The sequence below is a fragment of the Manis pentadactyla genome, chromosome 11, assembly GCF_030020395.1.
Source record: "Manis pentadactyla isolate mManPen7 chromosome 11, mManPen7.hap1, whole genome shotgun sequence".
In the NCBI taxonomy this organism is placed as follows: Eukaryota; Metazoa; Chordata; class Mammalia; order Pholidota; family Manidae; genus Manis; species Manis pentadactyla.
In genome coordinates this window covers 23,583,387-23,610,637 of record NC_080029.1, presented here as the reverse complement: position 1 = coordinate 23,610,637, position 27,251 = coordinate 23,583,387, and the positions used below count along the sequence as shown (strand labels likewise).

Here is a 27,251-nt window from a genome sequence, read left to right as displayed (position 1 = left end):
TGTGATATTAGATAAAAATAATTCAATATTAGATAATGGGTGAGGTTAATCAGAGAGGAAGTGAGGACATGAAGCCAGAATTTTTTGAACATTTGCTGAATGCCTCTGTGCCGGGGATATTAATAGACAGATCAATGAATATTCAATACATATTTTACAGACAGGGATATTGAGAATCAGGTATTTAGTGCTAAGTGCCTTACCTGAAGGGGGAGAATTGGAACTAGAACCCAGGTTCAGTGTTCAGCTGTGACAACTCTCCCCTCCACTGTACACCACCTGCTTTAGGTGGAAATACCCCAAATGAGCTGGTGTTGGGTTACAGTTCCAAGGAGGAGAGGAATGTCATGTTGCAATTAGGTGACGGGAGGTTATCTCAAGAACACTGCAGTTCACAAGCAAATTCTTGGGAGCAGGAGGAGATTGTGATCCAGGAAGCCAAGGGAACCATTTGCTACAAGGAAGAGTGAGCTGGAACCTTGAGTAGCAGCGGGAGGTGTCAGGTGGCGCTGGCTCGGGGGACTTGTAGTCACATATGGCTCCGGGTTAATTCAGCGATCATCTTGAACTCCTGCTGTTCTAAGTCAGGTGCTAGAGAGCACAAATGAGCAAAGCAAGCCTCTAGCCTAAATAGATGGCAGTTTTGTGACTTAGATTTTATCCCAGGACCTGTTGAAAGTGGTCTGATTTTCGTGTTTGATCTATGAATCTCAAAGCATGAGGTAGAGTAATGGTGTCATGGAAGTAGTGGAGATGGACTCAGAGACTGATTGCAAGGGGTAAGCTGTTTCAAGATCCCTGGCTGATGCAGCTCCTGCAAAAAGAATGCTATGATAATACAGATGGAAGGCAGCCAGGAAGTGGAGAAGGGTCTCTTGAGGGCAGGAAAAAGTAGTGAACACATTTGTGAAATGTGGCTGGGCAGTGGTGTTTGGACTTAGCAATTGAAGCATGACTGAGACAGGCAAGCCCTAAGCAAATGCTACTAATTCTTAACCTTGAGCTGTATCTTTCCAGTAATTAAGAGAATGGAGGAGTGTTTTTTAGTATAATTCCTTTCAGCCTTGTATATTTTTATTGTTGAATGAGGTAGTAACCAGTATAAGAAGGAGTTTAGGGAATCAATTAAAAATCCCAGGCACTTTCTATGTGCTAGTTATAATTCCTGAAATTGTTGGATTATAAAATATGAGATACCAACTCACTCTGTAGCGATTCAAAACCTAGTTCTGGTGCAGGTAAGACAGGCCAGTAGCAGTTCCAGTGTTTGCAATATGTGACATGAAATAGTTATGATTTGATTTACCTGTTCCTCCTCTCGTGTGGGCATCCGAAGATGCCCATTGAGTATCTCTGTTACAGCAAGTTTACCTTTGTACTGAAATTGTGAAGTTACTTTTCTGTTTCTGTCAGTAAACTGTGTGGTCCCTTTGTGCAGGGACTGTATTCCTTTTCAATTTCTTGGCACTTAGAAAAGAACGTGGTTCATAGTTCAAGGTCAATAAGTATTCAAATGAAGGAATATCTGAAATAAGTGGTAGACTCTTCCTTTATAGTTACTGTTGTGGTTTATAAAATAGGTACAAATATAATCCAAGCTGACATAGCGATTTGGTAATTCCCTATAAATTTGCTGGTAGTAGAATATGCTGAAAAGACTCAGCAGACTTCTTTATTTAACTCTGTGGGTGATGGACTGTCAGTCATTTGACAGTGTTTGAGCATCTATATTACATAGCAGGCAATATGCTTAGCATTAGAGATTGTCTTCAACTGTTTTAAAACACTGTTGATATGGAAACATATTTGTTGAAACATACTGAAACCTGTGGGATATGGTAATGTGGTCATTTTCTGCTATCAAAGCAAGAGTCACTTGTTTTCTGAGCTGACTCCAGTTGGGTTTTGTAAATCAAGTGTGATCTGGGAACAGAACACAGGAGGGCACCAGAGAACAAGAAACAAAACAAAACCCTTGAACGGCGGGCCCTGGAATAGGGACCTTGCTAAATTTATCATCTCTCTGTATTCTGTTTCTATCTCAGGCATATGATTGTGCATGACTGAGAAGAGGACATGTATGAAGAGAACCAGAGAGTGGCCTTGTACACATGTTGCTCTAAAACATTTTAAGGTTCCCCTTTGGCCCATCCAGAGTGCTGTTTCTGGAGGAGAAGCCCCCAGGTAGATCCACAAAGGGCAGCAGCTCCAGCTCTTGCCGGGATGCCTTTACTCCTGGCCTCTTAACACACAGCATAGGCCTGGTGGTGCAGATCCAAGGGTGCTCTTTAAGAAGAGACAGACAGTGGGTTTGAACACTGGCCAACTTCTGCGTACTTCCCTGTGCCCAAGCACATGGCTCCCAGGCACATGGGGAACGTGAGTCAGTCACTGTAGCTTTGAGACCACAGTGCTTTACCAATTTCTGGCACTGAACTATGGTTAGAATTTGAAAATCACCAACCCTGGCTTCCATATCATTAGGCGTAACTCATGATGTCACTGGAAGGGTGTGGCAGCTTGAAGGTGACAGCAATTAATGAAAGCCCAGTTCTTTTGACTCAAAGAGTTGTGGACATATGTATGTGAATATATATACCCCTGTCTGCTCCATCTTTCTCTGGGATACTAGGCCCCCAATTCCCACTATCTGCTAGTCATTCCCACATGTATAGCCCATGAGCATCTCAAACTCAGGATGTTCAAAATAGATCTTACCAGTGTTTCTTTCAAATCCAACTCTCCCTTTCTTTGTTTCATCTAAAATAAGTAGCAAGACCAAGTTAAACAGGCTGGAAATCTGGAAGTAATCCTCAGCTTTGTATCTCACAACCCCCTAACCCTGCTGTCAAACTGCTCGCCAACCTGTCTCTTCTATTTGTACCTTTCTTGTATTTCTCTCTCCTATAGAATATTTTAAACTCAGGATTATCTGTCTCTTTCCTAAATTCAATGGTGTTCATGTAGTGTTATTCTAGTCTTCATCTAATCCACCCATCTCTTTTTTAAAAATTTGTCTCTCCAAAGGTTGTCCACTGTTAACAGAATAACATCCAATTCCATAGCATTGTACACAATCTGTCATATTTTCTACCTTAGCTCTTACTTCACAACTCACACATCTCTGTTCTCCCCAGTGCACACAAATGCCAACACCCTTCCCACATTGTCTGTTTTCCAGCAGTTAATCATATTTACCTGTAGTAAACTTTGCTGGATGGGGATGGGATTCCCGTCAAACTAGACCAGCGGCTGGAAAGCTACAACCTACAGACCGAATATTACCCACGACCTCTTCTCATAAATAAACTTCTATTGGCAAACATAGATCATTGGTTGCCGAAAGGGCATGAGGAAGGGATTACAAAGTGGCACGAGGAAACTTTTGGGGATGATGGATATGGCCCTTATCTTGATTGTGGTGATGATTTCATCGGTGCTACTCATATGTTAACACATAACCAAATTGTACATCCTATATATGTGTGGTTTATTCTTATATGTCAATTATACCACAATTTAAAAGGGAACATTATGGATAAACATTCAGTATCAGGCATTCCAATAGTCTCAGCCTCAGCCTGAGAAATTACTTGTCTCTTGATAGTGGGGTCACTGGAGTGATTTCCCAGAGTTTAAACTCCTATTCTGTTACAGTTGTAACTTATTCCCATTTATAGATTCATTCCATAGATTTTTTTTGGGTTCCTATATGTGCTCAGGCAGTATGTTGATTGTACGTATATACCCTTCCCTTGCTGTAGGTGATTCCTTGGCTGTTGAACATGCTTCTTCCTGAAGTATTTCATCCCTTTTTAAAATGCAGGGGCTCATCTGGTAGAATATCCCTTTATACCAGCAGAGAAACAGGGCTGCTCAGTTTCCTTGTTTGGGTAAATTATCCTTTGGAATCGCACACCATGTAATTTAGCCTCTCAAATTCATCTTCTCCTTTGTAAGATTTAACAATAACAGGATGTTTTTAGTTTGGTTGGAAAACTGTAATTAAAAAGAAAAAGAAATACAGGAAAAATTAGAACTTGAAGGAGGTTTTATGAGAATATGACAGACTTCAGAATGGAAGACATCCCTGGGAAATTCTCCATCCTGTAGGGCCTTGTAAATGACACTGGCTTCACACAGTGGCCTTGAGGTTGAGTACAGAGTGACAGCAATTTTTAAGGTGCTTAAGACAACCCACAGCTCATGGCTGAGCAACGTTCCCTTGAGAGGAGAATTTGCTGGGGTTTTTCCAAGCCCAACTGCTTAAAATTCAAATGACCCAGTGCTAGCTTTGCTTATTTCTAGGGAAGTTTCCTTAGCCACATACTAGCAGCATTAGGATGCTTAAAGGAATATGTTTTGAACATTGGTGCAAAGAGGAGACTGAAGAAATACTATTACTATAGAGACATGTAGACAAGCAATTATTGTTGACTTGAAGGTAGACTATTGGAATTGCCATTTTATGAGTTGTTAATTATTCACTTATCAGTCTACATGGAATTAAATATGGAGAGGGCAGACAGGGAGTGCAGCCTGTGCTGGACGCATTCCCCGTGTTATCCCATGTATCTCAGCATGGCCCCTGGATGAAGCTGTTGTTCTTACCAGTTACAACTCAGAGACTGAGGCTGAGAGATATATAGGTGTTGATTCAAGGTCACACAGCTAGCATGTGCTGGACAGGAATTTTAAGCTAAGTCTGGCCAGCTCAAAATCTTCTTTCTCGTACCCCACTGCTCACTGCTTACTGTGAGGCATTTGATATCACTGAGCTGCTTCCTTCCCCTGCCGTTCAGCGTGCTGGTTTCAGCATCATCCCGCTGGGCCACATGAGAGATTATGGAACGGTACTGCAATTGTGGTGGGCCATTATCTCTGCAAGCTCTCCTGACATCATCGGTATACCTGGAAGGGTGGATAATCCTGGGTGGATATGGAGAAATCTCAGCCTTTCTTTACTTAACATTAGTTTTTTTTTTTTTTTCCTCCCCTTGCATGTGTTTTTTGCATGGACTTTGTGGAGTTTTAGGAGTTGAGTTTATTTTGGTTTAACAGTAAAGAATTTGGTTCTTGAGGACATTTTCTCCTATGTGTTCCTGGGGCTTCCGGTTCCTGTCTCATCCTCTGTGAGAGATGAGCTGCATTTCTTTGGCTGGGGAAGGCAGTTGGGAGCTGGCCTCTCTGCCTCCAGCCTCACTCTCTAGCCTCCTAGGCTTTACACTTGAAGGGCCAGAGTGGCTTTTCTAAAATGATAATCTGATCATGGCATTCCCTGTAGCACGTGGGAAATCACTTTGATACTCCAAGTACACTCAGGCAAGCTGCTCTAGAGGTCACAGAACAGAAGGATTTATGGGCCAAATTAAGATGTATAATTATGTGGTTCATTAACAAGCACAGCAAAAAGCAAGGGGAAAGAGATCAGGGGGATGACTGCACTCAGGATAGTGTGCAAGCAGGATGGAAAGACTATTCTGTCTGAATCCTTGGTTGTACACTGGTTGTATTTTGTTCTCTGTCTGCCACTTCAGCCTTTGCTGCCAATGGGGTGGTTACAAGGACCAGAGTTGAGGCTAAGAAAGGGGATACAGCATCTGGGAGGCATCTGAGGCCATTACATACTTTCCCAACTAAAGAAACACAAGGGCAGATAGGTCTGGCCACAGCTATAGGTTGCCAGTTAGCCTGATGACAAGACATATGCTTTATCTGTGTGTCTGAGGCAAAGAAAATATGGGGCCAAATGGGGCCAGAATGGGCATTGCTAATTGAATTGGCCAATTTGGGGATGAAAGCTCTCAGTCAGACGTGGTCTGAGCTTTATGAATATTTAAGGTTTACTGTGTATGTCCGTCCCTTTCTATGGGTAAGCACCTTTCTGTTTGCTTCATCTTTTTTTATCTTTGCTTAAAATACAAACGCTCCCTCTATTTTCTCTGTGTTTAGTAGTTCTCAAAGATTACCCATTTTCTCTCTAAACTTAACACAGCCTATGACTTTTATTCATCCTGTTTATTTTTGTTAACTATAGCAAAATTTAATAATCTTAAATCATACAGCAAACACGTTGCAGCCTATTTGAGATATTTCAAGAGTTCTTTTTGGTCTACAAGATAAAATATTTAGTTTTATTTTATTTTGTTTATTATTGGTTAGAGGCCCTTAAAATTTGCTCCCAGCGTCTCCTTTAGATTCCCCTCCTAGCTCTCATAAAAATGCCCTCCATTTCCCTACCGCATAGAACCGCTCACCCTTCCCTGAACTTGCCAGCCTCTCTCAAGTTTGCAGATGATCTCGTTCTTCCATCTCTAGTCTACCTGGAGCACTAGTCCCTGCTCATCCTTTGTGAAGCATAAGCATTGCTTTCTCTAAGCAGCCTTACCTGAATACCACTATCTTCTTAACCCCAAACAGACCAAAAAGCACACACATGTACACAAACAGCTTTTCCTTCTTTGTTCCTAAAGTATACTGAGAAGAGTACACGCTCGTTAGAGCCCTTAAAACATTGCATTGCATTTTTCATATGACTGTCACCTCCATTATACTCTAAGTAACTTTGATTCAAAGGTCTTAATACAGTTCTCCTTTTATCCCAGCCACTGACCAGAGCCTAGCATGTGTGTCATACATGTACACATGTATATACATACATGTATACAACATGTACATGCATCCATCCACATGCATGCCATATACAACACCTATGACCTGTTTATAGTCATAGATAAGTTATATCTATAAATACTAGCAGTGTTTGTTGAGTTACTGACTTAATGAATATTTAATAACAAATAAATTAATGTTATTGTGCAACCTTTGGGTGACTATTCATTTTTAGAGTGAGGAGGATTTTTTATACTTATTTCAAATTTCAGTCTTTTTGGGACTTCCTTTTCCCTCATTTTTTTCCTTTGAACTATTTATCATTTATTCCAGTTACTTGATTTTTAAAAAAAAATCACTGAAGTATGTTTATATAAATGAGCTATAACAAATAGCACTCATCTTTTGGGCACCTACTGGGTGCCAAGCTGTATATTAGAACTTGTCCTTCTGTTAGGAGTTGAGTTTGTCCTCTTCAGTTCTTGTCGCTGCTGCGCTGCTGCAACAAAGAATCAAAAGGCAGAGACACGGTAGCAAAGCAGAGCGAAAGTTTTATTTGATTCACTCCAAGGGAGGAGCAGCCAGAGTCAATGTAGACCAAGGCCTCGAGCTGTTAGGCAGGAAGCTTACATATTGCATTCTGGTTGGAAGGCACCTCTTGGACTGACCAGGTGGGATTGTTTGACTGACAGGTCCTTCTATGTGGTGGTCCTCCTCCTCCTGTGTGAGCACCTCCTTTCCCCAGGCTGCGGTGTGCTTCGGGCAGTTCTTAGTTCTGTTCTGTTGCACCCCTGTTGGGATCTAGTTGGGGAGGAAGTTATCTCCCTGCAAAGCCTTGGTTGTCTTCACAGGGACCCCCTACCTGGGCAGAGTGTGGGCGCCTTTTTCTTTGAACCTTATCTTCCCTTTTCTGGCTGCTCATGTCTGTCTTTCTACTAACACTTCCACTGATCCCAAGGGTGCTGGGTCACATCACAACACAGCATGAATGGCAGCGAGGACTGTGAATCAACAGGAGCTAATATGTAGCCTCAGATAGGAAAATTAGATGCAATAAGCACAGAAACACATTTTCTTCCTGTTTCCATGTTAGAGCATGTTGGTTGATTCACAGTGAATTTCATACATTCATATAAATGCATGCTGAGTAACTACCATGTCTAGGCTTTAGACTAGAACCTGAAAAAGACAGGTTTTGTAAACTCATGACCACATGGAGTTCACAGCCAGCACCACCTCAAAAATCAATGAGAAATATAAAGCTTATTGAGACCAGGGTGACCAGCTTGAATTCAACTGGAGAACCCTTGAGTTCCCACCAGCATTATATTCAGGTCCCAGTCAGTGTAAGCTCACTGAATAATCAGATAGCTCCATATCAAATGTCCCCTCCCCCAGCAGAAAGCCCACAGGGATTTCCTCACCCATCACACTCCTTGGGATTCCCTGCTGCCTCACACCACCCCATTCTTATGCACCCCGAGCATCAGTTCAAAGAATCATCTCTGGTTGCTTTCCCCAGACCTCTATTCCTGCTCATGCAGAAACAGCATTGGTCACAACGTCTGGCCCTGCCCACCACTTACATATTCATGATCTATCCAGAAGGCAGTTTAATATAAGAATGAATACATGACACTGAAACAATCTTGGTTTGGATCTACATCCGAGCTGTTTGCCCTTGGCCAAGGCAATTTTACATCCCTGCTTCTTAGTTTCATCATCTATAAAATGGGATTACAATACTTACTTCACAGGATTGTGAAAATTGAACACTGGGCCCCAGTATGAAGTACAGCAATTATCTCCTACCCCGTTATCCCCCACCAGTCTTATAGCCCTTCACCCTAGCACCCCTGGGCCATCTCTGGGACTAATTACCCTTTGAAGTTGACAAGATCCTATTTTAGTGCTTTGCATTCTAAAAGCCCCACCATTAGCTATAGGGGTGTGGAAAGGAAGCATCCTTTAAAATCTGAAAGAGCTTGCTTCTGGGTCAGAGAGGAGAGAAAACTGTGAGGTTGCATTCTAACCTCACTGGACCAATGCTGGGTTGGAAGTAAAAGGTCATCTGAGTGGGCCGTGCAGTGAGGAGCCGTGGTAGTGTGCAGAGCCCTGGAGCACGTGCATGGGTTTGCCCAAGAAGGGTCACCCCAGCGGGACGTGGGCCACAGAGTTCCTTCCTTCAAGTGTGGAATGACCATACACCCTTCAGAGCTCTCCCAAGTTCCTCCTAATTCCTCTCCTCAGAACAGCCTTTCTGCCTCCCTCACCAACTAGTTTATCACCAGCCCTGAAGAGTCTTGTCACTGACTCAGCCTAGTCTTCCTGTGACCTTCAGCAGCCCTGCCCCTGACTTTGAACTCTCCAGTCTTCACACTGAACCTCTATCCCAGCCATGGGGCCATAGTGAGTGCTTCAGGCCTGAAGAATCTAGGCTACCCATATGCCATCTGTGAAAGGTTTAGAAAACAGGAATAATAAATTCACTGAATTATGCATTTGAAATGGTTTTTTTTTCAAGTGGGCTTTGTACCTAAAACCAAAATATACCTACCAAATATATCAGAATGTGGCGGGGTTGGCGGGGCATTCCCAGTAATGCGTAAAGAAACAAAATATGATATCTTGGAAGGATTTAAGATCACCTTTGTCAAATACTTCTTGATAAAGGTATACTATAAAAAACAAATCACAAATAGCTCTATTTTGATCTCTAAACAATATTAGTTTCCCAGCCACTGATAGTGATTTCAAGTGCTAATGTCAGGCAGCTGCATCTGGGGAGGTCTCTCCCTGCGCACCAGGTGAAGCACTAGGAAGAAACCTCAACCTGGATGAGCCGGGTTCTTGACTCTGGGCAAAAAAGAATTCTCAGCAGGTCAGATGAGTGTAGGTAAGGAAGCAATTCATTTAAGCCAGAGCAGCAGGGAATGGCAGCTTCCTTGCAGGCAGCAGAGAACAGGAAAGTGAAGGGGGAAAGAGGGAAAGTTCTCGGCCCAGGGCAGATTCCCATTGCCAACTCCTGAAGTTGGCATCCTGTGTCCGCTTGGGTCTGCACAGCATGGAGACCAGCCCATACTACTCCAGGATTTGGGGGAGCCACGGAGCATAGGATGGAGAGATATTATGTTCTGAGAACTTCCCAAAGAAAGGAGGTTTTCAGGCAGGCTACTAAGAGCAGATCGCATGGCTGCAGTTTTGTCTAGGTCACCAGGCAAAAGAAACATGAAGGTCAAAGCTGAGCTCTTATCAGCCCGTTCCTACTTATCAGAGGGAGACAAAGTAAAGACTTGAAAATAAAATGAAATAGCAAAGAGACAAAAAAACAATACTTTCAGCAGTGAGAAACCTTTATTTGAAAGTATGCACTTAAAGAAGGAAAAGTGCAGGTGTCCTCAGAGAGGAGACACACTGGAAGGTTGGAGATTCTGTTTTTAAAGGCTTTCAAGAATGGGGCAAGGGGAAGAGGGGGGTTGTTGGGTGTAGGCTTGGCTTGTGGTCTCAAGATGCTTATCTCTGGTGAGACACCATGTCTCCTCTCCTCTGTTATCAGTCCTCCAGATGATTCTGTTAAATAAACCCAACAGCAGGGATTTATTTATCCTGTTCTCCAAGATAGCGGTTACCCTCAAGCAGTGGGGACATAGCAGTTAAGACTGCCTCCCCTGCCTTGAGGTAGGCTGTTGGGTTATTGTCTGATTACCAGAGAATATGTTAGCAATTTTAGTTCTCAATTCTCTGCTTTTTAAAATGGAATCTTAGCCTTAAGATGGGGTCCCTCCTGTTCTTACTATATGGTTTATATCTCAGCATTTTTCATCACAGGCAGGAAGAGTTCATCATGACGCTTGTCCCATGTCCCTGCCCTACCTCACTAATATATTGCCTAATAAAGATATTTGGCTCATGGAAAAGTTGAGGTATATTGATAAACCACTGCTTTTGGAGTCACTGAGATATGGGTTTGAACCTGGTTTCTGCCGTTTGTAACCTAAATAGCCTTATTAATATTGCTTAACCTCTCTGAGCCTCGGTTTTTTTTTTTTTTACCTGTAAAATAGGACAAGGGATCCAAACTTTATACATATTAGATAACTTTGTCTATGAGAGTTAAGTGGGATCTAGAACAGTGTGCTCGGTCCATGGTAAGTGACCTATACACGGAAGTCTTTTGGTCTTTCTCCCTCCCTTTTTTTTGCTTCAACCAATAGCATGGAAATGGAAGAAGGGAGGGAGGGAACGAGGAAGGGAGAGAGGAAGGAAGAGGTGGAGGCAGAAAGGGAGAAGACACTTTCATGAAAACCATCCCATTTCTTGTAGATGTCATGTTCCAGGTTCCTTTTGTGATGTGATGGAGTTATTTTAAGGATGTCTCCCATGATAGGCTACTGTTCAAATTTCAGTTTGCTGTGGGCTTCTGCTTTAGGCTTTGAATGTGGGTCTCATAATCATGTGCACGGAGGAGAAAGATATTTACACCACCACTACCATTGGTAGCATCCCCTGAGCATGTACTAGTCCTAGTCCCTGTTAAGTATTTTACACATATTATCTTGACTAATCCTCAGAAAACCTTGTGAAGTTGTTGCTATTGTTGTTTTCTAGTATAGGATGAAAAAACAAGTGAATTTAAGGAACTGGTGGGCAGGGCGTCAATGTGGTAATATTTGGCTCTGAGACTTCACAGGGTTAAAGTGCTAAGATGAGCAGCTGCAGATTGGTGCTGTTGGCATATGACATGCGCTGTGAGATGTGAGATTATGAAAATGTATCCTGGGCCCAGATCCAAGGCCTTTGTATGCCTTTATTGTCCCTGGATGCTTAGTGGCCTTTGGGGATGTTAAGTAGGAACTGATGTGAAGAAATTTCTGTTGAAGAATAGTAACTCTGACCACAGTGTGAAAGGTTGACATGGAGACTAAGAACATAACTTTGGCAATACCTAGAGTGAGAGTGGAGGAGCTAGAGGTGGTGCGGTCAGGGGTGGGAGCTGGTGGAGAGAAGAGATTCTGGCAGTACCTAGGAGGGGAACTGGGCAGCCAGGTTTCGTTTTCCCCTTAACTGTTTTAGGAGAGGAAAGAGAAAGGAGAGTCCACTTTGCCAGTTTAATGGTTTGAAGAACTTCGGTGGATGGTGATGACCTTATAAGAGATCCTGGGAGAAAAGGGGTTGGGAAAATAAGACATACCTAGGAGAGAACCTGGAAAAAAAATGGAAAATAGACTTAAAGAGGGAAATAAAGGTGGGCAAAGAACAAAAAGTCGGAGTCCTGGAATCTGAATTCTGAACATTATCCACAGATGCTTATCGAGTTTAAAATGTAAGAACCACTAGCCCAGATAACTCCTTAAGAGCTCTGAAACATCTGAATGTTAAAATGACAGGACTGTTCCAGCATAGTAGTGGCATCCCCCTGGGTGACATGTGCCACTTGTTATCCTATACAGATCACAAACAGAGGAGTTTATTTTATAAAAGTAGAAAAACCCAGATAATTTTCAAAATACATGCTACTAAACACTATTTGTCCTGTGTTCTGGCAGCATTTTGAAGATAAAAATCTCAAGAGTTTTGTTGTTCCAGAAGAGATATTTGCCTCTGAACAATTTGACAAATATTGAGATTTCTCTTAATCTGTTTTTGACCCTGTCATTTTCTGTATACTCTCTCTTCTATTTTATTTTGCCTTCTTTTTCTCCTTTGCCATTGTCTTTTATCCACCCAGAGTTGAAAGGCATGCCCATCATATACACTGATTTATTTTTTAAATTTAATTTTTTTATTGTAGAGCATGTGTGGAATATTTCACTGTGAAGATTAATCTTTGCATCTCTTATGCGTCCTTGGTTCATCCCTTCACTAACAGAGGCTGTGTGGTGTAACAGTTAAGAGGAAAATGAAACCTGGCTGCCCAGCTTCAAATCTCAGCAGTGATTACTTATGTGACCTTGGAAAATGGACTGAACCTTTTCCTGTCTCAGTTTGCTCAAATGCAAAGTGGGGATACCATTAGGGCCTATGTATCACTCAGCTTGGCTCAGTTATACTCTAGTAACAAATGGGTCTCTGTAAGCTTAGCAACTTTTAAGAACAGAACTTTATTTTCCACTCACATTAATGTCCTTTGTGGTTCTGCTGCAGCTCTGTTTCATGTTTCTTTCTTCTGAACCCTGGCTGAAGAAACAGCCCCAATCTGTCACATCTGGGATTTGTGGCAAAGGGAAAAGAGAACTGGCAGAGCCATGTGAAAACTCTTCTGCTTACAGTTATTTGGCTATGAAGCAAGCTACATTAAATGCCTGACATAATGGGACAGGAAATAGACTTTTCCAGAAAGGGTGGCCCTATAGGAAAAGGCTGATAGGAAGGGGCAGCTAATATTGTCAACAAATAATGCAATCAACCATGACAACCTTATAGGATTGATGTATTAATATCAGTAAAACCTCAGAATGGTGTCTGGTGACTGGTATCTGGTAAGTAAAATATATATATTAGCCATTATTAATAAAGTCTAATGCAAGTATGAGGAGAAAAGAAATTTATTCATTCATTCTTCAACTTAGAGAATCCACTGTGCATACCAAGGACAGTGCTATTTAGAGCTCAGAAGGAACAGAAATGAAGGTTTGGTGTCTACCTTACAGGAAATATGTAGTCTTACATTAAAAATGTGAAGAGGAAGGGAAAGTTAATGACTGAGATTTCCAGATACACTAGGTACCTCACCAGCAGGGAACCCAGTGCACACCTTGGTGCACGTTCCTCCCACACAATTGGCTTTTATTAGTTCAACTCTCCCTTTAGACTATCAACTCCTTGATTATAGTGAGTGTGTCTTTTTCATCTTTGCACCCCAGAAAACTCATCTTCCTTTATACAGCCTGGAAAGGGGCTGATTTCACCCTTTTCAAGAGGAACAGTTTCTTTTACTTTATGCCCTCAGCTTAATCAGGAAATCAGGATAAAGCATTAACAATCTGAAATTCACCTCCATGCAGTACCCATTGCAGACAGAAATTAGTTGTGTTTGCCAAGGTAGCCACTTTACATTGCTCACCCAAGGCCACAGTAGCTACATTAAAGAACCAGTCGCATTCTAGTCTTCAGAGGAGACAAACACATTTGAATTAAAATTCTCTTATGCTATTTTTGTTGATCCTCTGCTTTTAATTTTTTCATCTATGTGCTTGTCTTGCAAGTTTTATTTTAGTGGATACCATAAAGAGATGATATTTCTAGTGAGATGGAGACCTATAATTTCTCATGTTTCCAAACCTACGTACATATTATTTTAGGAGGGAGAAGGCTCATCATCTTAGTGGACTAGGACCAGAATAGAGTGATTATTCTGCTAATCCACGTTTCTGGCTCCTCCAGTTGCACAAACCAGATGCTAAGAGGATAAGAGGGTCCATCCAGGTAATAGGAATATTCAGTGTGACAACTGCTTCTATTCATACCAGGTGACCAGCTAATGCCGTCAATTTCATAAGCCGATAAACCTTTTAATTATCATCCCAAGGAGATAGACTGGAGATACCATCCCTTTTCCATTTATTCAGGTAGATTTAGAACTTTCTACTGTGGGAGGGAGATGCTACAGACACGGGGATGGATATGAAAATGCCTTTCCTAGACTCTTTGTTTTGTGATATTTTTTAAACCCAGGGTTTATATCTTTATACTTAAAATAAATTCCCCCAAATGGGATATGGTAATAATCTAGAAACATAGAGCCTGAAGGCACTTTGAGTATGGAGATCACCTCTCTTAGCTTCTGTCCTGAATAGAGCTAAGCTAATCAAGAATGACAGTGATCTCACCTGCTCAAAAGCCCTCCATGGACCCCATGGGTCCCCTTGGTGGAGGGCCTGGTGATTGCCCTCAGAGACCTATGCCGCTTCCTCTCAACCTTGAGAGTTTGAATGTATTTGGAAACTTCCACCATAGCTCCTTAGTATGTCCTTAATAGTGATAGCAGACCACTGTTCCCTATCTTCTTTGGACTCATTGACTTCAGGCAAATAGAGGTTAATGGGAAGAGCATTTATCTGTGGAGTCAGGAAGCCCAGACTCTTGGTATAATTTCACAATTTAATAGCCTTAAGACCTTGGGAAAGTCACCTATCCTTTCTGGATCTCATCAGAGGCAACTGAGATACTCCGTACCTCACAAGGTTGCTGTAACATTTGAGTTCATTACAAATGTTGTAACGTTTGAAATGACCAAGTGCTATATTAGTGTCTTCTTAGTCTGAGTTCCCTTGAGAGCAGAGCCTGAGACAAGGGCTTAGGTCAGGTGGTTTATATGGGAGGGGTCCTCAAAAATGGGAGTGAAGGAACAGAGATAATGAGCAGTGAAGGAAGAAACACCAGTGTGCATGCCCATTGCCAAGTTTCTGCTGTGAGTCACATGGACGTGGGGGAGAGGGTGGTGTAACGAATGCCACCAAGAACTGTCTGCTCAAGCACAGGAGGTTGGGACATTTATCCATCAGCTCCATCCCTCCCATTGTTTGGCAGTTTCCCCATCACTCCCTCCCTCCCTCCCTCCCTCCCTCCCCAACTGCTTGGTTGCTCTTGCGTACAGACAAGGAAGGCACCCTGACTTCAGAGAAGGCCCAAGAGCTGGCCCTGCTTGAGGTGGGGCCTCTCAGACTGTGTTTGAGCTTACAGTAACTGTCAACTGCTGCCGTGGCTGAAATCAGAGGTTGGTGAGGGGACCTGATGCGGGGCACCAAGAATGATGCAAGTGCCCACAAATATGATATATTTACCCTCCACTTTCATATCCAGTATAAACTTGTAACTTCTTTTGGCTTTATTAATAGGTTTTATATGTTAGGATTTGACCCTAGTCCTGCAGAATAAACAGAAACAGAAGCAACAAAATCAGGTCCTACTTCTCATCAACCCCTCAAATTAGACCTTCTGCTTCATATTGAGCAGTATTCTCCCATTTTCACCATCTCCTTTACCTGGTCTCACCTTATGCCCTCTCAGATCTCTAGACTGAGACAGCCCAGGGCTGTTGCCAGGATGAAGCTGTGGGGACAAACGCAACTGAGTGGGGTGATATTGTGGGCAGCCTGATGGGGGCTGAGCCCCTGGTTGTGGAGCTTTGCTCCCCCTCTTCATTGGTAAAGTGGGGCAAACTGTCAGCTTCATGTTACAGCACTAGGTAAGATCATGTATGCAGAACAACTGGTACCCTCATCCTCTTATCAGTTTGTCAGCTCTATTTTTTTTTTTTTTTGCTCAGAAAAAACATACTGAAGACAAAAAAGTAGCGTATTTTGTTTATATCTGCTCCCTGGTGTCTTTCAAATGATAGAGGAATCAGCTCCTAATTTGCTCAACTGCCAAAATGCAATGTACAAGTATCTTCCCCCCTTCCTTTTCTTCCTCCACCCTGAATAAATTTACTCCATTATTTATTTTTCATTCAGTTCTAGGTATTCACTTCTTAATTCAATTGTATGTATTTAATACAATACTGAATACCTTCTTGAATTGGTCCAATTCACTCTATTGCTAAAATACAGTTTGCACCTCACTTCTGCTCCCCTTCCATTTGTTCTCCTTCCCTCAGCCTACTCATTAATTTGTTATCTAATTCATTCAATTCTGTTTATTCACTTATTAGGTCCCCCCCTCCCCCGAGTATTTTGAACATCTTGGTGTAACATACTCTGTTTAGTTGCTGGAGATTACAGAAGGAGCAGGTTTTCCCTCAAAGCGCATAGAGATGGAGGCAATGGATAAAACACACACACACACACACACACACACGTGCAAATACAAAAGACAGTGTGATGGTTTATGAAATAGAAGTGTAGCTGGATTGCTGGAAAGGTGCCCACTTCCAGAATGGAAGAGTCAGAGAGGTTAAGAAGGGGTGGATGGAGGAAGAGAAGTTTTGAGAGTATATAAAAAAAGACTGGTGAGGAAGACTCTATTATACCTTCTCTACTTCCTATTTAAAGCAAAATATTAAGTATTAGGATTAATTAAGTAGACCTTTCAATTCATAGTTGCACAGTTTTTTAGTTTGTTTTATTACAGAAGGATCACTTCACAAGGAAACAAAATTAAATTGGAAATTTATTAAGAGGATATTAGAGGAGCAGGTTCTGGTTAAAATCTCTTTAGCTCAATCTCTGCCAGCTTCAAAATCTGTGTCTTTAATGTTAAACAATAAGATCACACAGTCATGAAAACCCTAAGGCACAATAACACTTTAAATCATCGAAGGAAGACCAATTTATATTAATTGTATCATGACAATGGTGGAAAAGTACTAGTAGATTTTACAAAGCATTTTTTTAAACAAGAGTAGAATCAATATCCACAAAAGCATCTTTGTGCTTATCCCTGAACAAATTGCCTTCATCTCTTGAAAAGTGGCTTCATGGAGAGAGATTATTGCAAGAAATCTTGAGACTGTCCTTAGCTGATCGCTCCTAAGCAATGCTGAAAATTGACGACTTAAGGCAGATTTGGCAGTAAATTGGGGCAAGATTCTTTCTCATCTCTTCTGGAATCGTTTGTTTCTTTGGAGATACATCTTGCCCTGGATTCATTGTATTTCAAAATTGAGGTGCTTTATTCTCCTAGCCGAGCTAAACAGGTCCATTTTACCCTGTGATCACAATTTAGAGATCCTGTTAAATGGGCCGCCGGGGTTTGCTTTGTAATATTAGGGGTACTCCTTGTTCCAGTCCCAAGGGCTAGAGCACATAACTGAAACCAAAAAATAAATAAATAAAGGGAGTGAAGGATGGAGTGAAGAGAGGGAGGGAAGAGAAAAATCAAAACCACAGGGACCCAATAACCTTGTCTCATCCGTAGGCAGTGGTGGCCCAAGGTGCAAATTAACACAGGACTAAGAGAATCATGCAAGCAGTGGGCTTTGGTCACACTTCTCAGTGGTAGGAAGCTGCCAAGGGATGGTACTGTGACTGATGTTAGGTAGGAGAGATGCAAATAGCAGAAAGAAATCCCCATGGCTAATAGTACAAATCATGTCTTACATTTTCTGGAATCTTCCCTTTCTCAGATGAGGATGAGGATGCCTCCATCCACCCACATTCTCAGACCAGACCTAAGAGTCACCACTGCTTCCTCTCTCCCTCTCCCTCTCCGAATCCACCTTCCAAACCAATCTCAAGTCCTGCTGACCCCACTGAAGGACATCCAAAATCCCACCACTTCCATTTCTGTTTGCTGTCTCCCTAATCCAAGTCACTTTCATTTCCTACCTTTAACAACTTCCCAGAAGTCCTCTTAGTTTCCATTATGACCTTTTTTTGGTCCAGTGCATCCACAGCAGCAAGAATGGTTTTTTAAAACTGAAATCATATGATCTCCTTCCTTAAAAGCTCCCAGTGGAATCCTGTTGGGTTTGGAGTATCGCGAGGCTCTGTACCATGTTGCTGCAACCTCTTGCCATCTGGCCTCTGCCTGTCCCTCCGCCTTCTCCCCTGCCACGCTCTCTCCACTGGGCTCAAGCTCCAGCCATAATGGACTTCTTTTTGTTCCCCCAATGTGCCAGGCTCCTTCTGGGCTTCTGCTCCTGCTGTTCCCATTGCCTCAGATACTTTCATGCTTGGCTTCTTACACGTACCTCCCCAGAGAAGCCTTCTCTGACTATCTTATTTAGTAACTCTCCACCCAACCAGGTGCTTAAGGCAAGAATAGAGAAGTCACCTCAGAGAGGCCGTTCTGCAGCATTCTGTATAGTAGCCAATCGTCTGTCTGCACTCCCACCCCAATTACTTCTTATCATATTACCTTGTTTCATTTTCTTCATAGATATCAATCTTATCTGAGATTATCTCATTTCCTTCCTCCCTCCCTGCCCCCTTCCTTTCCTTCTTTCTTTTTTCCATCTCTTTTGCTCACTTTACCCACCTACCCTCACCCATCCCATGGGTCCTGTGTTCTTTAATCTGAGCAGTGGCCTTCATTCTCCCCCACCCCAAATACTGTAAGTTCTTTAAGGGAAGGACCTCTGCCTTGTTTACCTCCTCATGCCGGAATGGTGCCTGGTTCTATGCTGATGCTCAATTAGCATTTGTTAACTATGTGAATAGCCTCCACCATACCTGCCAGAGGTCAGTGAGAGCGCTCTAATAGCCGACTAGAGAATGAGCCATAGGGAAAGGGGTGGGCAGCCACAGTCGGACATGTGTATGGCAGGCTCAGTGGTACATTTACATGTTAAGACTGATAAATATTGGTGGTGTTCTCGGTGGATTTTAACCAGAAGCAGGGTCCCCAGGGAGATAGCTATGCTCTGGGTGAATAACTGGGTCATTTGTCTTTCTCACGAGCTCACTGGGGGACCTCTTAATAGAAAGCTGCCTCTGCTCTTCACCTCTGTTGCAGGAAGGCTGATAGGTCTTCTGGAGATTTGGGAACTCCAGTGCGAACAGACCGTTCCACCAAACTGGCTCTCTAAGTAAATATGATTTAACTGTTTCTGAAAGAAAATTAATGCTTTTGAAAAAAATAAAGTTATAAAAACAAAACAAAACAAAACACTTCTTGCTTATTGGGTTGTCAACCCAAAGAAAACAACCAGAACTTGAAACATTTTTGGACAGAGAATAAAATGCTTCTTTCCTATTTTTCTCTCACCCTCTGTATTCTTTAGTCTCATTCTTTTCCCCTCTCACCCCAGCTTCTACTTGCCTAATCTATTTTTGGGGGAGGAGACTGATAACTGTATGGTGCTGTAGGCTTAGTGCAATGTTTGTCAGAGCTCAGCTAACCTCATCTAAGGTACTGGTGGGAATGAAGGTAAGTTTTCTCTTTTTATATGTTTTTGGTGTTCTTTAAATCTCACACAATCATTTTGAGTATTTATTTGCCACGTCATTGCGATGTATAATCACATGCCTTTCACCATACCTTTCTAAGGAAGTTAATGTCATATTTTTCTGTGCGCCATAGGAATATTGATTCATGTGACATACAGCTCCATAGGGAAATCAAGTTATTGTTCCTTTTTCTTCTTGCACAAATAGAAAGTGGTTCAGGTAAAGCAAAGTGGTTATGGTACAGGTATTGCCCCCTTAGTCCCTACCCCCCACACCAAGCAAAGTAAGTTTCCAAATGGTATGCACCCACTTTTGGAGAGAACACTTTGTGGCAGATGGAAGGAATTTGTACTCCCTGCATATGAGCAAAACCATCTGGTTTAGCTGGTTTGGTCACATTGACAAACTCATGGATATTGGGGTATCTTGTAGGGGTATCTTGTTGGTTATATTGCTCCTGGGGGGAATGACAAATTTAAGTGATATGAAGAGTCTGCTAACAAACAAACAAATGAACAAAAACAACTAAGTAGGTCCAAAATAATTAAAGCCAAAGTCCATCTTGTGAGGTGTGTGCTTTTATAGTGATGCTCAAATACAGATTTTTCCCACACATTCTCATTCCTTATCTGCTAATATCTGAGTGTCATCTTCCTCCAAGCAATCAGCAAAAATGATTTCTCTCTTGAGTACTTTTCTCCTAAGTTTTCCTTTGAGTTTATTACTAGTTCCATTTTCTTTAAGAAATAGGCCTTCCATACGATTACTGTAGAATAGGTCAGAAAACAATCTAGTCTGTGTCCTTCCTCCATGAACCTCATTCTCTATCCCCTGTTCATCAGGGAATTAGATGGTCTTCTGTGAAGCAAGTCTTAACTAAAGGAAATGATGTTAAATGAATTTGCAGTGAGACTAGGTTGAGTGGGCATTTGGGTCTATTGTCCAAAGGATTCATTGAAGGATCTTTGTTCTACAATAATAACAATAAACTATTCCACACACCACTTCTCTAGACTTCTGCATCCCAGAAATCTTCAACTATGATTTTTGCTCTTTATTCCAGTCATGGGTATCATTACCTGGGAAATTCAGCTACAGGGTACCAGATAATTTATTAGTTTTCTGTATTTAGATCAAGCAATAGTGATCTAAGCATCCTAAAGGGCATGAAAGGATTTTTTGTGACCAGTATTTGCTACTTAAACTATAAAAGAAGGAAACTTGCATCTAATCCATACATCTGATGTAGACCTAATTGCAGATCATAATTCTAGCTTCTAAAAAGAAAGGACAATGGCTTTGAGGGTTTTGTGTGTGTGTGTGTGTGTGTGTGTGTGTGTGTGTGTGTGTGTGTGTGTGTGTGTGCATGTATTTGTGTTTTTTTTCAAGTTCCCACTAGTTCTGCTTTAAATTCCAACTAAAAAAAGTTTCTCCTTATCTGGACCATCCTTTACTTACAGAGAAGAACTTCCTACATTTATTGTTTTACTGGTACTCCTTCGCTGTCTTTTTGAATCTGCCAGGGAAATCCTCCCTGAACTAGATACTCCTGCTTTGAAATAGTAACAGTTTGTATGTTTTAACTTTCAGCTTGTCTGCCTCTTGCATCACTGATCAATCCAGTTTTATTCCTAGGCTACAGATTAGATTTGTTCTTCCCCTCTATTCACCTACATTTCCAGCTGAGTTTAACGATCGCTTTTTCTCTAGTAGGATGAATTGACCTTTGGCTTGATTAAAGATAAATGCCATTGACTCTCCACTTTTGGAGATGGAGAGTTTTTCCAAAGCTCGCTGAGATTTCTTTGTTTTCTTTCTTGAACATTAGTACTGAATAAGACTCATTCCCACCTTTTAATGGGATGGGCAAATATTTCTTCCCCCTACTGTTAATGAGCATATTTTGGGTTGGAGATATCAAAAAAACAACCAAGTAGAGAGGTTTCAGTTATTTATTTATTTTTCACATTTTTGGTCATAGAACATCACAGACTAAAGAGCCAAAGGGGCAGTTAAATATTTAGGTTTGAATCTAACTGCTATGGACAATTCAAGGACACCAGAGATCTGAAGTCCCTGCAAAGGGTTTAAAACACTGCTCTGGGGGAAAGCTTGCTTTACATCTCTGTGGCTGGCGTAGCACTGATATAGCAGCATCCTAAAACTGACTGTGTTTGTGTAATTGTTTCTCCCTCTTACTTGTTCCCAGTAATAAAAATTAAGTGATGTGTAAAAATTGCTTTAAGAACACATGCCACTTATCAGAGATGTTTAAATAGGCTTTATTTGTGACAGTTCTGTCTCCATAGCCAATACTCCACATCTTTCTTTACTTTCTTCTTTGAAGCATTTGCACGTAGAAAAAAGAGGATAAAAATATTAAAAAGACAAAGGCAGATTTGTTTCTTCTAAGAACATCTGCTCTTGCTCCAAAGTACCCTAATGATGTGGCCCATGTTCTCTCAATGCCCGCAGTTTGCTCTTATAAAGGCAACTGTTACATCAATCAATAGATCTGAATTTAGTGAGCTATCTAGTGAGTAGAAATGTTAGAGAAATCCTGCTACAATGTATACCTTTCAGATAATATTAAAGACAAGTATACTCACAAAGAGAGGCTAAGATTGAATATAAAATGACTTATTAAAGAATTATTTTTCCCTAAAATATATTGATCTCATGGCATCTTACCCAACTGTGGGCACATTTGGTTTGCTCTGTTTTTTCATTTAATTCTTAGGATTCTTGTGAATTTGGGTTGCACTTGTGATGTGGGTACATTCTGAAAAAATTTAAATACAAATTACCCACTGCATGCACTGGAATTAGATGAAACCTTTCCAATTTGAATGTGTTTATTTTTCAAGAAGAAACTTCCCCCAAACTTCAACTACTATTAAAACTCTTAAAGCTAACAATTAATAGGAATACTAATTATTCACAATCGCAGGATATGATTTAAAGTTAGCCAGCTTAAAAGATATATACCCAAAGAATGTTTTTTATTTTCTTCCCTAAGTAGTGTATGATACCTTCAAAAGAAACAAATGCCCATGTAGATATCACTTATTCAACACGCACTCTTTAAAGCACCTACTAGGGACCTGGCCCTGTGCTTTGATATGTCGGGGCCATGTGTATGATCTTCTGAAATATTTCAGATGCATAATATCCATAGGGATATATTGGCTAATTACATATTTCATTTTTTTTTTCCAAGTTAGTTCCAGAAATAGGGCTTTTCATATATTGATTGACTAATCCAGGAAGATTTCAGCAGCATTTTTCTGTGTGGGCTCAGCTATCCAAGTAGGGGAAGCAAACTTGATCTAACTTCTCTAGTTTTATTCAATCTTCTTGGTCTTTTAAATTTACATCTCAGTTCAGTGGTGAGTGAAACATGACATTTCCCCCCCATTACTAACCAAGTTGTTTCAGTGTCTCAGTGTTCGTCTCGCCAGGTTTTGCCCCTAAGTGCCACAATCCTTGTTGAATCTGGTTCCTCCTAGAGTGCACTTGAACTTCATCTTGAGCATCTTAAGCATGGATTTCAATTTTTTTTAGGTCTTTGGATCTTTTTGGATCCAGGGCCTCTCACATTCCCTTCAGGAGCATTATTTACAATGAGATTTAGACTTTGAAAATTATTATCATTGTGATCTCACAGTTGTGATGTCTATGGTCATTGAATTCTTATAGGACCAGGGGTTTAATGGAAATATCAAGTTATCAATATTACAGAGCTTTTTTCTCATCCAATCAGTTGATATTCTCCAAAAGCCAGACTGGTGTATTATGCCCAAAAGACCAAATGATTCTAAAAAAAAAAGGTATGATGAATTTTCTACATATTCAAGACATTCAACTGAAGTCTGACAGTTGGAGACAGCTGGCTACTGTTTCCTGTAAATATTCACTTACTGCCATTACCATTTAAAAACCTGGTGCCTATAGATAAAAGAGGGCACTTATTTCTTTCTCTGCTTTGTCATCTGTTGTATTTGAATGGAGGCTTTTGCACTGGGGAACTGTTATGGAGGATCCTGTTGGATCAGTGGAACTAGGATGGGCTTTGGGGGCATATGTTTTTTGAAGGCTACTGGGTTCTGTGCACCAGTGTGGCTTTGAGAATTCTGATGCCATGAACACTACTTTGGAAACTGATCCTAACTTTGGCGCTTACCACCATCTTTAGGCAAAGGACCTGAGACCCTCTATGCGGGGCAGAAGCTCAATGACAATGAATGGCACACCGTTCGGGTGGTGCGGAGAGGAAAAAGCCTTAAGTTAACCGTGGACGATGATGTGGCTGAGGGTGAGTATAGCTACACATAGTGAAATTCATCTCACTTTGCTCGCATAGTCCTCAGTGAGCAAAGGGCTTTTTTTGAAAAACTCCTATTTTGCTTAACAGAAGTCACATAACATGTACTCTCTTGACAAGTTTAGGTAAGGCTAAGGTCTTCCTCTGTATTTTCATAGTGCCTTTTCATTACTCTCTTATAGAACTTACCCACCACTGTCATTATATATTGATGGGTCTCTGTCTCCTTAAGCATAGAGTATGTGTCTGGAGAATAGGTGTAGAGTTCTGCAGATCCTTCTACTATTCATTATTCAAAAATCACTTACCAATCATCTTCCCAAGTGCCAGTTTATTCCCTCAATGAATGAGTCACTCTCTAGTAGCGAGAGATGGATAAACCTGAAATTCAGAGCATTATAGTTAAAAATAAGTGCCTAGATCAATGCATAATACTTAGAAGGTGCTGAATAATTATTCATTTGTTTAATCATTACTAATTGAGTATCTACTGTGTATCAAGCACTGTTTGGAAGGCTGAGAATATGGTGGTGAGCAAATAGGCAAGTCTTTGGCCTGGCAGAATTTACACTCTAGGAGGTCAATGTGTAAATGAATGAGTCATATGTAGATAAAGGAACATTCAAAGCCTCCCACAAGCAACAAGTATTTCTTGAGAGTTTGTTATTTATCACCAGTGTACTGGAGATTGTAGAAGAAGAAAGAAAGCACAAGAGATTGCCTGTTAAATACTGAACAAATCTAGTAGATTAGATAGGCCTTGGATATTTGAAAATAAGACAAAGAATATGTAATGAGATACTAATGTGGGTGGGTGTGATTGTAATTGTCACTCAGAAGAGAAAGTTATCAGTGTTGTCCGGAGAAAGCAGCAGTGGTTTGAGAAGATAGATCTTTAGCCAAGATTTGATGGGTAATTTAATGAGGTCTGGGGTAGAAAAGAGAGGGCATCTTTAAGTGCTGGTTAGATGCTGCACCCAAATAAGTCTACACTGTCGAGCATCCCGGAGCAGCAGTGCACGTGTGTGAGGTAGAATTCTTGTCCGTATGGGAAACGAAAACTTGGGGCACTGTGTAGAACAGTGTTGTCAAGAGACCTGGGCTCTGCAGGATGGTTCTTTGCAGGATGTTGGGGAGGTCACTTTCATTCCCTATCCTTGTCAAATGAAGTCAGTGGCCTAAGCTATCTCTACAGTTTCTTCTATGAATAAGTCAATCAAGTTAGAGTTAGGCACCGTGGGGTTTAATACAGGCATTGTTACTGAAGTGTTTTATGCTTTTGGGTTAGTTACACTAAAACTTTTTCCTCATTGCCTCATTTTTAAACTTGAAATGCTATTTTTGTTAAGGCCAGTGTGAAGTTTTTGCCATTTGAGTCCTATAATTTCATATTTAATTATATAAATTGAATGACCCTGAGCTTCTGTACTTCTGGAGTCAGGAATTATAGTGAGCCATGTATGTATGTGTGCAAGTAATGATTTATGTGTATGTGTGTATAAATAGATAAAGAAAGTTTATGCATAGAGGAGGAGCAGAAAGCATATATCCAGTGCCCAGTTGGCATTAGATGCTAGGTTAAATCTCCTATAATTATCAGCTTCTTAAATCTTCTATAATTCCCCACTGCCTTTTTACATAAGGGGAGCATGAAACTTGGAGCTCTGCTGTAAAACTTCAAATTCATGTCTGTGTGATATCCCCAAATCAAACTGTTTTCTGGACGTCACAATCCATTATAAGAAAATAATTTGTTGTACAACATAGGGAAAATGCAATGGAATGGATCAGAGGGAGGTGGGGAGTACATTTCAGTGGGTGGATTATAACACCCACCTTCCTCCCCCCAAGAAATGAAGTCACACAGAACCACAACTTATTCCAAACACCCCAGTTGTATGTATATAGACATAGCTTAGTAGTGGGAGGTAAGTTTACTGTTCTGCATGCCTGAAGGATAACAGATTTATGTGAGGGATGTAAGGCAAGAAAGGTAAAAATGCTTGTATGGTTTAGAACCCCCAGCCACCATGAATTAATTATTCAAGAAATCCCCGTGAACTGTTACTGCAGACAGGAGCCTGCAGAAGCGCATTGATGTGGTGCACATCCCTTGTGAGCTTCTCTGCACCGCATGCACCCAGTTAAGCCTAGTGTGATGCTGTTTACAGCATGTTTTGAATAGCAGCCACTAGATGGTGGCCTCACCCCAATCTCTCTGGCCAGTGAGTCCATTTTATTTTCATAGGAGATTATATGCCCTGAAAGCTATAGTCATAAAGAACTGTGAATTCCACTAATATGTACTGCTTTTCATGATCATTATTCTTTTATAGAAAATTTTAGAATAAAGGTAATTATAAGGTCTGCTTTTTCTTTCCACTAGTAATTAAAAAGCAGGGCTAAACCATGGAATGCCCAAGTCATTCAGTAATTTGATATTTGAAATTAATGAAGCTCTTTCATTTTCAGCTTTACCCTCTACTTTGTTGCTGATGGAAAGGAAAAAAAAAACAGCCAGAAGGATAAAAAAATGTGGGGGAAGAAAAGGAGCTAGTTTACTTATGAACTACAACCTTGGATTGCTTCTTACAGTGATGATGGGTTTGGGAATTTTAATTTTAGCTCACAGAAGTCATAAAATCAGGCAATGAAACTAAAATACCACACAGACCTCAGGTTATTAAGTAGCTTCTTATTGGCTTATTTAGTAATCCTTTTCATGCTGTTTTAAGGTCCCCCAGGGTGTCAAATCTTCAGCTAGTTTATAGAAATGATGCAAAGAATAGGTCAGACTCATAAGAAAGCAAAAGCAAGGAAAGAAATATTCCCCAGCCTGGTGGTTTTTGTTTATTGTAACATAATATATTCCTGGAAAAGGATTAAGTTCAGTTGGTAGCTAACAAGGATTGATTGATTGAACTGGACTTCTATTGTCAAGAATAAATTAAAATAATCCTTCACTTGGGTTATGCCCCTTAGAAATGGGACCTAATGCTGCATGAACCACACCCACTCCACCCAGAGCTTCTTGCTGTGGAAAAAGTCACCCCAGTTTTGACTACTCGGGTCTGTAGTGGCTTTTTCCTCTCTCTCCCTCACCCTGCATAGCACATGCAGTGCCGAGCTGTTAAAAAGTCATTTTCTGAGGAAATCTTGTTCCTCCTGTTGGTAAAGAGCATGATGAGATAGATTTAGGAGATGTGAGGTTAAACAAAATGAAGTGGATTTCTTTTTTGCAAGATTTATTAGGAGCCTTTAATATGCTAATATACATTACCAATCCTCAATAATTACATTTGCAGTATTTGTCAAAGTTATTTGGCTCCAGACCTTTATTTTTAATTTTTAAAACATCTCGTAGCATATCCTTTTGAAAAAATGTGGATATTGTGGAGAAAAGGGTGTGGGGGTGGTGGAGCTGGAGGGCTATGGGTAACATGTGCATCCTTCACTAAGACTTTATAAGCCTTTGTTTTTAAAAT

General features: G+C 41.0%; 1 protein-coding gene across 12 annotated transcripts in view; it reads left to right on the top strand.

The window, feature by feature from the left end:
* The window catches only part of NRXN3 (neurexin 3), a 1,462,828-nt gene that overhangs the window by 642,007 nt on the left and 793,570 nt on the right, over positions 1 to 27,251 (top strand). For all 12 annotated transcript variants that reach the window (XR_008992434.1, XM_057488265.1, XM_057488259.1 and 9 more), the window contains one exon: positions 23,638 to 23,757. Coding sequence is in view for 11 of the 12 variants with exons in the window: in XM_057488265.1 (XP_057344248.1) it covers positions 23,638 to 23,757 (120 nt within the window). In the remaining variant the exon portion in view is untranslated. The remainder of the gene's footprint in view (positions 1 to 23,637; positions 23,758 to 27,251) is intronic.